A 14,409-nucleotide genomic window follows, 5' to 3' on the forward strand; every position below is an offset into this window, starting at 1 on the left:
AGGTTGAGCTCATCCAGCCAGCTTCTTTAAGTTTGTCTAAAACCACCCTCCCGTGGTGGTGGCTGTTGAGAGCTGCGCTCGCCCCGCATCGTGACCCGGCGATGCAAATCGCCCTTCTCGTCGCGGCACACCAGCCAGCGTCTCGCGGCACACTAGTGTGCCGCGGAACAGCGGTTGAGAAACGCTGCTTTATAGTACAGAGCAACAGGGGCATCAGGAATCATAAGAGAAGTGATCACCTGCTTTCCCAACACCACAATTTCTTTTACAAAGCACACACATACATCATATGATTCACAATATTTCACCGTGTCAGATACTATGAAACCATTATCACAATGCAGACCGCAAACCAGTTTTGGATGATACATCAATACATTGCCCAGCCCTACTGTTTGTATCATACTTGTGGAGGATGCTTCACCCAATTTTGGAAGGGTTCGCCCCTCAGCCTGCATATTGAGTACAGGACCCTGACTCTCCTGGAAGCCTTTATGGAGGGCTGCTGGGGAGAAGTGAGAGAAGGAGCAGGGAAGTCAGCTTTTGCCAGCCTTCTTCTGTGGGTTAGATCTGGAGAAAAGCACATTATGTGCAAATAAGTAAATTGTTTGGAATATTCAAACTTCTGGACATACTTTTTTGTACAGTGGAAGTGGTAGTTCATTCTCTTCAACAGAAATGAATCTCCCATGTCAAATTAAGGAAAGAGGAAGAAGTCCAAGAGAGAAACCTGTTTAGAATCTACATACAAGCTATTAAATATCTGATTGATTAAGGATTGTATTATAAATATAATATATAATGCATATTTATATTTGGGGTGTGTCTAAGTGTTGATAGCCAACACACAGCTTGAGTTGACTATCTTCTATGTGGACTGCAAAGAGCCATGGCTGCTTGACAATGAATGTGGCACTTTATAGTATAGATGTAATACATTGGCCATCTTTCTCCCTTTATTAGCTACCTGTGAAATGTGTGGGATGGTTGGTGTCAGAGATGCCTTTTACTCTAAAACCAAGCGCTTCTGCAGTGTTTCCTGCTCAAGAAGTTACTCATCGAACTCTAAGAAGGCCAGCATTCTGGCCAGACTTCAGGTAACGGTACAGTCACAGTTTTATTATCTTTATTATATAGATAAGCTTTTTTGTTACAACACAGATTAATGCATTTGTTTTAAAAAAAGTTAACTGCTTTTGAGTTAAATATAATATGAGAGTCCTATTGGATTGGACCCAAAAGTCAGCCTCTGGTATCCAGCACTGGCTAACCAGATGCTTCCCACAAGCAGGTGTGAAGGCAACAGCCCTTCTCTGTTTATCACCAGCATTAAGCACCTGCTTAAGACTCATCTGTTCATCCAGGCATTTGCTGCTTATTAATTCATAGCTTGTCTATAATATTGCAATTTCCAGAGGGGTAGCAGCATTGGCCTCCTGTAGCAAAAACAACAAAATTTGTGGCGCCTGAAAACCAACACATTCATTATGGCTCTAGCTTTCTTTGTCAGACGCATGTAGTGAAATCTTAGTTGGCAGGTGTGTAAAGAACCAAATTGTAAGGTGGAAGTTGAATGACAATGAGATGCCTTGGAAGGCAGGCTTGTGCTTGCTCACAGACAGCCCCCAACCTAAAACAGGTACTCGCCATCAACAAAAAGCCACATAGCAGAGATAAGGACACAAGGACCAGACCTACAGCCCAACTCTACTCCCATGTCCACTGTACAAATGGACCTTTCCCTCCGTGTGCACTTAGTACTAAGTTGGATTTCACCAAAAGGATTTTTATTACACTGCAAGTGTTAATTGACTTACCTCTGCCAGGGATACCTGACATCTATGATTGTTTCTTTTGAATGGTTCCCTGCCCCATTATAGTTGTAATTCAATTACCTCAGCAAAGCTGGGTAAATTATTATCAGTCTACGATTAGAAAAGTATGCCTACATGTTTAAGCTCTTATTATCATGGTCCGTAATCTTTGTATCTCATTGCCATTCACCTCCCACCTTACAGTTTTCATCCTCTATACCTGCCAACTACGATTTTGCTTTATGCATCTGAAATGGGCTTGAGTCCACAAAAGTATATATCACAATAAATCTTGTAGTGTTTGAGGTACCACAAGGCTTTGTTGTGTTTATTGGCTACAGTGGTTACATTTTATTGTATTGTAATATTTTAGTATGTGGATTGTGTTGTGTGTATATGTTGTATGTTTACATAATGTCAACTGCTGTGAGATAATACAGAAAAAGAACATTGTAGAAATGTTTAAATTAAAACCACTCACCACTTGAATACAGTAGCTACCGGTATCTAACCTAGTGGTTGTTACCACTTCTTAGTAAAACAAAGTTTGTAAGTTTGTTGCATTTACAAACCAAGAAGTACAAGCCATTATTTGGAAGATCAGGAATGAGATAATAATAATAATAATAATAATAATAATAATAATAATAATTAATTTCTTATTTATAAACCACCCATCTGGCTGGGTTTCCCATCTATGCATGACTTCCTCTTCCTTTTGCACAATGAACTTAATAGATGCTGACTGGTTTGTCAAACCATATTTTGCCATGACAGCAAAACTAGCAAAGTTGTTTGACCTATCTGAACCAGGATCAGACAGCTCATGAACAGATTCTTCCATTCCTATCCATTATTTGGAGGCTAAGAAAATGTGATACTGGAATGTATTTATTTAATAAGTTAATGTAAGTTAGTGTTTTTAGTGAGCTATCCACCGCAGTCCTAATATTTTATGTGGATAGTCAGTTCTGGCACAATTTTGTCTGCAATTTATACTGAGCACAGGTATCTTACTGCTTAGAATATTCTCCTAAGATAACTGCGCACATCAAAAGTGGCTGTTTTGCTCAGCTCAATGTATAGTTATGCAGTGTAAGTCCCATTAAATCAATTGTCCTTCCTCTCAAATTAGAATGAATAGGTTTTAAGCCAGGCAGTGCAGTTGTACACACTTCTACTCAAAAGTACCATATTGGCCTGAATATAAGCTGCACCCAAATATAAGCCACATATTTAAAATTCAAGGGAAGAAAGGGGAGGGGGACAATACGCAAATATAAGCTGCTCCCTTAAATTCCGCAGGCACTCACACCCGTAAATGGAAATGTAGAAGACAATCCTATGAGTCCCATTCCCCCGGGCTGTTTTCTGGGGGGGGGGGAGCCAGTGGCCTTCCCCCCTTCCTCTTCTTTCCGGTGGTTCAGGGGAGATTTGGGAGCCGCGATCAGGATGGGAACCATTGTCCCACCCTCCCAACAGCCCTTGTGGTGGCATGCTGGGCTGGGCGGGACGGGCGCTCTCCATTCTGGCCTTGGAAGGCAAGGCAGGGCAGCTTAGGGCAGCTGTTTCAGCAGAGATATCATAAGGTCGTGAATATAAGCCACACTTTAACTTTTCACAGTCACCACACTTTAACTTTTCACAGTCAAAATTTGGAGAAGAAAAAGTGCAGCTTATATTCAGGCCAATACGGTGAGTCCCATTGAATTCAATGACACTTGCTTCCACGTAAGTGTGTACAAATGTAGCTTTAGTTACATTGGGTTGTGTCCGACACTGCTATTCCACCCACGCAACATACTTCCACATGTGTAGTGGAAATGACCCTTCCCTCCTCTCTTGTGAAACCTCTCCAAATCTGTTCCAGAGAGTCATGGGACCCTCTGGAGCAGATTTTGTGGGCATGCAGGGAGAAAAAGGACATCCTGTTAAATAAGGGAGACACTGCTCCTGCAGCATTACCTTCGTTACATCTTCCTTACAAACAGCTGCATTCATATCACTGTGCATATATGTCGGAGAACACTTTAACTACAAGCCTCAGATACACAGATGAGATTGGACTGAAGAATGTTAGTCTCTAGTGCCCCCTCCACTCCATTACATAATGGGTGTAAAAGTTGCTTTAAAGCTTGGTAGTCCAAATACTTTCAATTGGCCTCTGCAAAAGCTGGTGTAAGAATAATAATAAGATGTTATTTAAAAATTCCATCATGTTTGCAATGTACAGTTTTGCTAATGCATAATGCCAGCCTTGAAGGAAAGATTGTACAATGAATTTAACTGCCGAGGGCTATTTGCACCTGCGGTGTTAGATATCCTTCTAACAGCAGAATACTAATGCATTTTCATCTGAGAGCACTTGTTAAGCTTGAAAGATCATGACTAATTCCATTGCTCTCTCCCAAATCCTAGTTCAAGAGTTTTGAATAATTAGGATTCGGTGTTACTTGTAATGTTAGAATGCAGTGATCAGAAACATGATTTTTATATATTAAGCTTATAAGCTACATCCCCCCCCCCCATTTTTGCTTGTGTTTCCTTTGAGAAATCAAAAGTTAAAGAAGATATCATGCCCTGATAGGTTTTGGTAGCATCTGTTGGTTTGGTACAGACCTTCACAGAAACAAAAGATATTTGTGTGTGTGTGTGTGTTGTGCTTGGATTGCACATCAGTTTTGTAGCATATGGAATGCATGCTACACCTTTCCTATTTTTGTCAGTGCACAAATGCCACTTGGTTATAGTAACATTGACTATTTAAAGAAAATTCAAATTAATGTTAAAATAGCAGCAGGCTAGGCAGTCTTTTGAATGGGATTTACCCAGAAACTGTAAAAACAACAGCCAACCAACGCTTTCTGATGAATTCTGTTTCTGAAACTGTAGTGTTACATTTTGTGCAGCAGATTTCAAGAAACCCTGCTTCTAAAACGTCTTGATGTGAGTTTGAAAAGAACCTTATTCAGCTCTTGTTGTTTTAGGGAAAACCTCCAACAAAGAAGGCTAAAGTGCTACAAAAACAACCTTTAGTTGCTAAATTAGCTGCATATGCCCAATACCAAGCAACGGTACAGAACCAATCAAAGACGAAAACAGGTAACGTGGATGTTAGAAGTCTGTGAGGAATTATTATTGGGTTAACATCCAGTTTTTCAACTTTGGGGAATAATTTCAATAAGAATTGTAAGGTTTTTCTAACCACATATTTCAGCAATTTCCAAGTGAATAAGAGGAATAAAGTTTGCTAGTATTGTGGGGTGGGGTCCTTCATCTGAAGCTGAAGGGCATTGGTTGTTGGGGTGAACCTGTGAAACATTCTGAGGGGCTTGGCTCATGTGCCTTGCTTTCCAGCCTTTCAACTGTATTGGCATTTTCACCAGAACACATTGACTGCTTTAGGGGTAGATAGGTTTCTTTCCCATACTGCTATATCCATTTGACTGAATATAATAACTGTCATATGAACCCTGATGGTATCAGTGCACGGATTAGAATTGTGTTTTTGTTTTGTTTTTGCTCCTGGCCTACATTAATTAGTTCCAGACTATATTCTTTTGAAAAAACAAGTTAAATTTCTAAAGAATTTTCTTTGCATAATCCACCATATTCACCTTGTAGTCATACTTACTACCCTGCATTTCTGTTTCCTCCCCCACCCTAAAAGAGACTGGGAAAGAATTTATATGTATTAAATATATATTTAGTAAAGTATGTACACATTGCTAAATAAAGTAACTCTTTCTAGCATCTGTTCCAGTGGAAGGCTTCAGTTGGGGCAACTACATCAATAGCAATAGTTTCACTGCCGCTCCTGTTAATTGTTTTAAGCATGTAAGTATGTTGTCTTTGATTTTATTATTTTTAATAAATAGCTATGAAATAATTGCAACAGAGAATTTATCAACACCCTGGTGAGAGTGGACCTTCCCTCCCTCCTACAACTCCCTCTTCACTCCCCCAAATCTGCTTCTGAGAGCCCACCATTAAAGCAAATTTTGGGGTTATGTGAGGGGCTGCAGTTGGTGGGGAGTGAGAAAGTGTTGCTGGCAGACCAGCACAACTGGATTTTATCCTATGGCTTTCCCTCCAATCCTTAGGCACATATGAAATTTTACTGATCTAACAACTACAATCTTGGGAGCTTCCGTTTCAAAGATGCATGATGTTATTCAGTTTAAATGCTAGCTGTCAAAGCTGTGTGCAAAGTTTAAAAGCAAATTTCGGATGTGGTTCTTGCCTGTGTGCATAGAGTCAATTTGCATACTAATAAACTGTCTTGAAATCCTGTGGACCTTGAGAAGCAGCCCAATTAATTGAAACCCAGTCTATTGGTTTGTCAGGCTTGGGTAGGGACCTCAGCCCAGCCCAATCAAACAAAGTCCTTTGAAATTGCCTGCAGATCTTCTGTGAACAAAACAGAACTCTGCACTGTCTCTCCTTAGAAGCAGATGGAATTCAAAACAAGCTTGTTTTTCAGGTTAGTTTCACAAGAAGGAACATGTTGTAATATGCCACTCTGTCAGTAGTAAGGTGCATTGTATACAAAGCTACATAATAACAATAAGGTTGCTCCTTTTCTGTGACAGAGATCAAGATCAATAAATTACTTTATTAGCAAATTGGCAGACTCATCCGCAATGAGGTTGTTTTAGGAATGGGTTCAAGTGATGCTTGTAAAACAAGACTGGTTTGGCTTCAGAGTTTTCTCTTGCCAGTGGAAGAAGAACCGATTTTTGCCCATTCCTCTCCCTGCTATAGTCTCTTGCAGTGGAGGGGAAATGGGCATAAATTTGTGGCCTCTCTCCCGCCCTTCTGCTGGATGGGAAGTTTTCTGTGAATGAAGAGAAGACTTCAGTTCCTGGAAGTCAAACTTTCAAACCACTCCAAGATCATATTGTAATGAGTTCAACATTTCCTTTGTGCTGCATGCAGGGCCAGTTTTATCATTAAGATAGTGGGCTGTTTAGGTAATTATCAGGATTAGGAATACCACTTTGTCCTGTGTTTTTTATTGATCTTAACATTCATAACTTTAAAAGACAAATTCTACTACCATACTCATCCCTTTCCATGATCCCATTCTCTCAGCATATTTTAGCTGCTGGATCAGAAGAAGCAAATGTGATAACAGTAATTCTGACCGGGTTCCATCAGTCCCTTTTATGAACAAAGCATGACCAAAATGAGGCAGGCGCTGAATCTTTTTTTGCCTTGTAGTAGTTTGCTGTTGCCACCTGCTTGTTGATGGTGCAAGTCATGCATTGTCAATGACTTCAGACATGTTGGGAGAGAACAGGCCAAAATCAGCAAGCACCAAGGGTGTGGCTGCAGCAAAAAGACAAATGATTTGTATCGGGAAGCAGAGATTGTTTCCTTCAACCAAAGAAACCCGTGCAGCATGTGAGAGAGGAAGGATAGCTGCCTTCTTGATGGTCTGGTTATCCCTGACAGACTGGTTTGCTTTTTTTTTAAGTTGAAGCAATTTAAATTTATATATGATTCTGGGGATTGTGGAATTGTCTTTAAGGCTGCAATCCTACACATGCTTGATTAGGAGTAAGGCCCATTAAACACAGTGGGAATATCTTTTTTGAGTATAGAATTAAGTTGAAGGCCTCATATAAATAAATTAAGACTATGAGTTTTCAGAACAGAACTTTGTCTTTATTAAACCACTAATTTTCAGGCTCAATTTGTATCACGTGCAAGGCACAGAAAAGCTAGTGAGATACCTTGGGTGAGCAGTCATATTCTTGGAAAAGAATTCCTTTTGATTAAAAAAAACCCCACATTATACTTGCCCCTGTATTTTGGAGGGACAAGTGTCACTGGGGGATGTTGCCTGGAATAGTGACTTCAGGTCTCAAATATCTTTAAGGGGGCACTGATTGTACATTATATTTGTATCCTAGGTTTCAGTTCAAAAGTAACTTTCAAAGCAACTATCACTGAAACATACAATAAAATCCAACAAAACAACAATAAATGAAACAATCAATTACTCTAACAGCAGAAGTATGATTTAAATTGTATGCATTAAAATATCTGGAAAATAAATTCAGTTATACATGGTCCCTAACATAGCAGGCACCAGATGATTGTCCCTGCAGAGAACATTCTGCTGTTGGACACCCCCATCAATAAGTTTGGTATGTTTAGCCAGAAGAGAAGAAGGTGAGGGGAGCAAAATGGCACTTTTCAAATATGTGAAAAACTGTCACATGGAAGAGGGCAAAGATCTATCCAGTGCTCCTCAGAGGGCAGACGTAGATCTAATGAGCATAGATTATAGGAGGGTGGATTTCATTGAGCATTGTGAAAAACCTCTTGACAGTAAGAACAGTTTGAGGATGGAACCAGTTACTGGTGGGTGGGTGAATGGGCAAGCTGTCACTGGAGAGCTTAACATAGAGGCTGGACACCCATCTCTTGGGTTTGCTGTAGCTCTGGCATACAAGCCCCCTCAAATTCTGATTTTATGATCGTTCTGCTGCATCTCCTCCGTTGGGTGATAACTGAGGACTTGGGAGGTGCCCTTTCTCCCTCCTCTTAAAGAGCACCAGAAGAGTGAATTATGAGAGGGAGAGCTTTACCTAGCCAAGAAAACATGGTCAGCTCTGTGGCAGTGAAGGTGCAAGGGTGGACAAGTGCTCTTTGGTGTTTGCCTGCTACTTGCACTTAGGCACGTTGCTGAGTCACATACTTTGTAGCTGCTTTTTCACCGGCATTTTGCTTTGGCTGGATGTCAATCTGCTCTGCATGCAGAGTGTCCCAGGTTCAATCTTCTGCATCTCCAGAAGAAGCTGGGAGAGACCTTTGCCTGAAATCCTGGATGCTGCCAGTCATTATAACAGTACTGAGGTAGATGGTCTGCCATGCGTAAGGCAGCCCCTGTGTTTCCATATTTGAGCATATTCTGGTGTACAGTGTATTATTATAGAAATAATGGTAATTCATGAGGAAGGAGACCACAATTAGATGTTGTATGTTCTCCTAATTCTTTCAGTTCAGTCTAGCATAGGCAGATGACAATATGTGTCTCAGAAATTCATCCTGAATTCCTTGCTTTATGTGGTGAGCAACACAGTGATGAAGATTGTGTTCTGCTGCTCATACTTGCAATAACTATCAACAACATCAAAGTACAGGAGATTTTGGGGGGGGATGGGGAGATATCTAATGAAGCTAAATGACTCACAAATGAATTACTCAAGACCAAGTATGGATTTGGAACCTAATTTTAAGGTATTTCCTAAATTGGAGTAGGGAGCTGAATCCAGTCAGTTGGCCGGATCTTGCATTGCTGCACCCTTGGGCCATTTTGGTGGGTGGGGCCCTCCCACCTGACAGTCATCTGACTTCACTATGATGTCAGATGACCTGTTTTTCCTTTGTAGTGTGGCAACTGGGCTACATAGAAATTCTAAGCCAAGTGGGGGTTGAAGTTCCAGTAAGTTGATAGTAGCTGACTTCAGGCTCCATTTTTGGGCGGGATCAGCTGTGGTAACTCAGTAGCACAGCATATTTCAGCTGGTTTACTTTTGGTGACGGTTAGCTGATTGGTTGTGCACTGGCGAGGGAGCCTTCCTGTCACCATCGGGAGTGCCTTTAAAGGTTCCCAGTTGTGCACTGGCAATATGCCTTTACCTGCCCCTCATCTGATACAGCATTTGTGGGACTGTGGTTTGGGGGAAATGGCCTTGCAGACCAAATTGGGACCCCCGCCAGACGTAATTAGATCTATGGGCTGGAGGTTCCCCATACCTACACTAAATGGACATGCATATTAAAACAGAACTATGTAGGCAGCACAGACCATTGCAACAGACTGTTCTTATTGCATTTCACACATAATCTGCTATTGATTGTGCTGGCCAACACAGTCATGTTTTTAATCTTAGTTTCCATGCCTGAAGTCATCTGTGTGTATATTCTGTTTTAAAATCTAACTCCAAGAGCGTGCACACTTGCAAATCGTCATTCAAAACCATCTCTAGCAGCTATATGTTCTATATGTTCAGTGTGGTGTAGTGGTTAAGAGGGGTGGACTCGTAATTTGGTGAATCGGGTTCATGTCCCCGTTTCTCCACATGCAGCTGCTGGGTGACCTTAGGCTAGTCGCACTTCTCTGAAGTCTCTCAGCCTCACTCACCTCACAGAGTGTTAGTTGTGGGGGAGGAAGGGAAAGGAGATTGTTAGCCGCTTTGAGACTCCTTCGGGTAGTGATAAAGTGGGATATCAAATCCAAACTCTACTTCTTCTTGAGGAGGAGGAAATGAGCTTCGTTACTTTTAACGCATTCCACTGTGCCCATATAAACAGGTATAGGTATTGCAGACGACTCGTAGTAACATATAGCACATTAAATCGGCTGCCTAGTAATTAGCATTCAGATGTTCCACAAAGGAGTGCAAATGCTTCCTCTTATTTAAGTCCTAATTGCTGCTAGTGCAAACAAATGGTAATTTTGTTCCGAGGAAGTTGTAAAGTCTTATCTGGAGCTTTCCCTAGGCTTAACTTCATTAGAGGGTTGCATGATTTCTACAAAACACACCAAATTCCCGCAGTAATCTTAGTAAAAGCTTTGCATCTCAAACATTTTGCCCCACTACCCTTCTGGAAGAGGGGAAGATGGCCTATGGAAAGTATATTAATTGTTGCACAAGCCCCGTTACAGTTTTCAAAGGATTGGATGGAGCATTGGATGGATATGGAATCGTTAAATGCAACAGATCAGGGTCACTGTGCAGACCCAGCAAGAATCTTCATCACTTTTTGCTCACCATGCAGACCTGGCCATATGTGCTAGAATTGGGATTGGAAACTTGTGGTCCTGCGGATGCTGCTGGACTCCCAACCCCCATCACGCCAAGCTAGCATGGCTAATGATCAGAGATGATGGGAGTCATTGTCCAGACACAGGTTCTTTATCCCCCTGTACTGACAATAGTATAGCAGACAAACATGACAGCTACTAGCATTGTTCTCTGCATTAGATAGTGGATGGTCTTAAACCTATGCACACTTGGGAGTAAGCACCATTGAACTCAGTAGAAACTGTTTATTTAGTGCATTCTAACCTGGTTTTCCGATGCAATTTATTTATAAACTGTATGTAATTACATGAGGGAATATTTTCCCCCTTTTCACTAGATGGCACTGATGCATTATCGGCTTACCGTACTAGCACTCCTCCCCCTTTTTAAAATGCAGATATTATTCTCAATCCAGAGAGATATGTGAGGTCTGCATGTGCAGTGGAGCCTTTTCTGTCTGATTCGATGCAGCAGCTTTGTCTGAAGCAAGCAGTTATTTAAATTTATGCTAGTTTTTTAAACAAACAAACAAACAGCAGCTCATTTATTGTGGGGTGGGAGAGCCTGCTCTTGGGTGGGGAACCCTTGTGCTTGCACCCACATGAAGGGAACTCTGGATTGTGGCCACTACACATGCAACAGAAATATCAGGTGCACCTGGGGAAAAAAAATCTTGCACCATAGTTCTAAAGCCCCAGAGGCCTTAAATATTTCTGCCTGGTGTTTTTAGTGCATTTGAGAAAAGCCAGTAGTAATACTTAGCTAGCCCAGGCAGAGAAGTTATAGGGTCAGCCTTTTTTTGGGTTGGGAAGCCCACTTACATGAACCTGGACCTTGCCCATCAAGACCTTCCTGATTGCAACTTACCTTGCAGGGAAGGCGGCTGTCCCTCCCAGATAATTCCTCCAGAGTGTGCGCTGGATCAGAGTGGTGGCCCAGGCAGACCTTCCTTTTATTGGGAAGGAGCCCAAGATGGATGCCTTCATCATGAGTTCGAAAGGTAAACTTGTTCTTATCTGTATGCTTATGGTTCTGCTAGTAAGCGTATTGCGCAAGAGAAGACAGTATGCTGGATATACACAGTGTACCATCGTTTCAAGGCCACGAGACCCAAACCCATGATGGCTTTCTTTGGAAGCGACAGCCATATGGATTGGTGTAGGAGGAACTAGCAGAACCGCGATCTTCACAGACAAGGACAAGTTTAACTTTCTGCTATACCCCTATACCAATCCGAAACTTTGAAACCCGATGCGTTCAATTTTGTTTCAATCGAACAGAGTTTTTGATGGGCATGTGCGACTCACAGGGATGTCTGGCCCTAGTCTCTTGCTCTCCATACGGCCTACCTCGCAGGGTTGTTGTTAGATTAAATACTAGAAAAGAAGCGCTGCTGTTCTAACAAAGTTCCCATGGGTAACAGTTTGGGACAGGTTGTGTGCGGAGCTGCAGTATGAGATAGGATTGGTGCATCTGTGACTCTGGGGCATGTGATTCCTTATGACAATCTCTCACGTGCCCATGGTTCCAAAGAGGCTGACAAGCCTTCACTGTAGCCATTGCACCACACACTGATATTTCGTAACTAAAGGAATAGACACCACACATACTGTCAGCTAGGTGACTCCCTCTGCAAGCATTGCACTCCTGGCCACATTTTAGCTTCAGTCTTGTCCAGCAGTATTTTTTTCCAGTACTTTACTTAATGGAGAGGGGAAGCCATGATAACTTTTGAATCACTAATTAGAACTTGACCACTTAAAAGGTCTACTTCACAAAAAGGCCAAACAAAGTATATCAGTACTTTTTACCAAAATTGGAAAGAAACATGTGATTTCTTTATAAATAGGAAAGAGGTCAAACTTTTAAACTTGTTGGATCTGTGATAATTTTTATTGGATTGTTCTTTTTTTGGGGGGGGGGGTACTTTCATAAACCTCATCAGGTTGACCATGTGTATGCATAATTTCAAATTCTTAACCCACTGGACACCAGTTCTATTAGCTATAGTCTGTTGAGACTTAACACGATGGAACTTGATTAACTGTAGAAGAACTGCCCTGCTTCTATCATCAGCATTACCCCCCCCCCAAAAAAATAATACTCAGTCTCAATCTGTTTTCTGAACCTTGACAGCACCTAGCCATAAAGAGCTGCTGAACCCTCCTCCTCCTCCTCCTCCTCCTCCTCCTCCTCCTCCTCCTCCTCCAGAGATGATCTGGTAAAGACCAGAATTCATTCAAAATCAGAATGGTCCTGTTCACAAGTAGATCGGTTTCATTCTGGAGATGATACATTGCTGAAACATTACACAACATTCATGTTACTACTTCTGTATAGTTTTCATTTGATTGTCAGTCTGCTATTTTAACTAGTCAGGATTTTCCAATCCAATCCTCAACATGTTTACTCAAACGTCCCACTGAATTCAACGGGCCTTACTACTAGTAAGTATTGAGGGCTGCTGCTTTAGGTCATAATGCCTCCAGATTTGTCACTCCCAGACTTCTATGTATAGAAGTTGACGGCAGAAATATTTAATGTGGCATGTATATTTTCCGCTAAAGCACTCCTTACTCCCTAAGAGTTTAAATAGACATGTTTTCAGTTAACATTCCCCTCATGTGTAAACTATTTACCTTGCCAGAAAAGTAAGGTTGGTTGCCCTGGAATCACTTGCTGACACATCTGTGTAAGGAGACTGACTTATTTCTTGTAGCTTCTCAAGTATACTTTAGAAGGAACTTGAGTATTTCCACAGCCAGATTAACTGCATGCTTTTCTAGCATGTGCACTCTCTTTTAAAGTTATTCTTGCAGTAGCCCATTTTAAAATATCAATCAGTAAATCTTCAAAGGTATTTCAACAGTTCTTCATTAAGTTAATTCATTATAGCAAACTGTGCTCATTTCCTATTTAGTCCAATATCTCTTCCCATTCCTGTGTTGCTCATTCTGTTGTTGTTCCTGAAGTAGTTAAAATCTGCAGAAAGTTCATATTCCAGGCTCACTGACAAATGAAGTCATTTTCTATCTTTTAGAAAAATAATAATATTGCAACTAATTTCTACACATTGACCATTGCTAAAAAGGGAAAGCTACACAAATCATTTTATTCACACAATACTTTAAGGAAGTGATGTTACGTCGAGTCATTAATGCAACAAAGGACTTCAAGGCTAATTCAGATTTTTTAACTATGAGGTTACTGAAAAATAAAATTACTGTAAAACTTCACTGGTTGTGGCAGGTGAGAGAGGGAGGGATGCACTGTTATCAACAAAGGTAAGCCATGAATTAACCAGTTTTACAAGCAGTAACCAGATAGCTTGCCCCAGAAAGAAAAGCCAGAGAGCTTGGCTAGTATTAATAGGTGGAAATAAGTGTTTTTATGAATTAAATGGTTTCTAACTTATTTTCCTAACATTGCAGGCGCCTATGGGGACTTGCTGGGGTGACATCTCAGAAGGTGTACGTGTAGAAGTCCCTAACACAGACTGCAGCCTACCTACCAAAGTCTTCTGGATTGCTGGGATTGTAAAATTAGCAGGTTACTAACTTTGCATAAAATAATGCGTTTTAAAGTGTAACTGTCTCAATAAACAATTCAGGGATTTGAGCAGGTGTATATATTATTTAAAACAAAATGCATAGCAGAAGGGATAAATAAGTCTTCTGTGTTGAATGGCCTGATCCTTAAGGTTGCCATCGTGGGGCAAGTTCCTATTAAGTCAAGAGTGGTTTTCTTTTTTTAATTATTTTTTATTAAATTTT

General features: G+C 41.0%; 1 protein-coding gene across 11 annotated transcripts in view; it reads left to right on the top strand.

The window, feature by feature from the left end:
- MBTD1 (mbt domain containing 1) overlaps positions 1-14,409 on the top strand; it is a 44,422-nt gene that overhangs the window by 8,699 nt on the left and 21,314 nt on the right. For 6 of the 11 annotated variants that reach the window (XM_088663052.1, XM_088663054.1, XM_088663051.1 and 3 more), the window contains 4 exons: positions 964-1,097; positions 4,802-4,916; positions 5,566-5,651; positions 14,068-14,185. In XM_088663052.1, the coding sequence (XP_088519178.1) occupies positions 964-1,097; positions 4,802-4,916; positions 5,566-5,651; positions 14,068-14,185 (453 nt within the window). Of the gene's footprint in view, positions 1-963; positions 1,104-4,801; positions 4,917-5,565; positions 5,652-14,067; positions 14,186-14,409 lie in introns of all 11 variants that reach the window. The other 5 variants (XM_035104327.3, XM_060271891.2, XM_088663053.1 and 2 more) reach the window with 1 other exon arrangement.

The sequence above is a fragment of the Zootoca vivipara genome, chromosome 2 (assembly GCF_965207765.1).
Source record: "Zootoca vivipara chromosome 2, rZooViv2.hap1.1, whole genome shotgun sequence".
Taxonomy (NCBI): Eukaryota; Metazoa; Chordata; class Lepidosauria; order Squamata; family Lacertidae; genus Zootoca; species Zootoca vivipara.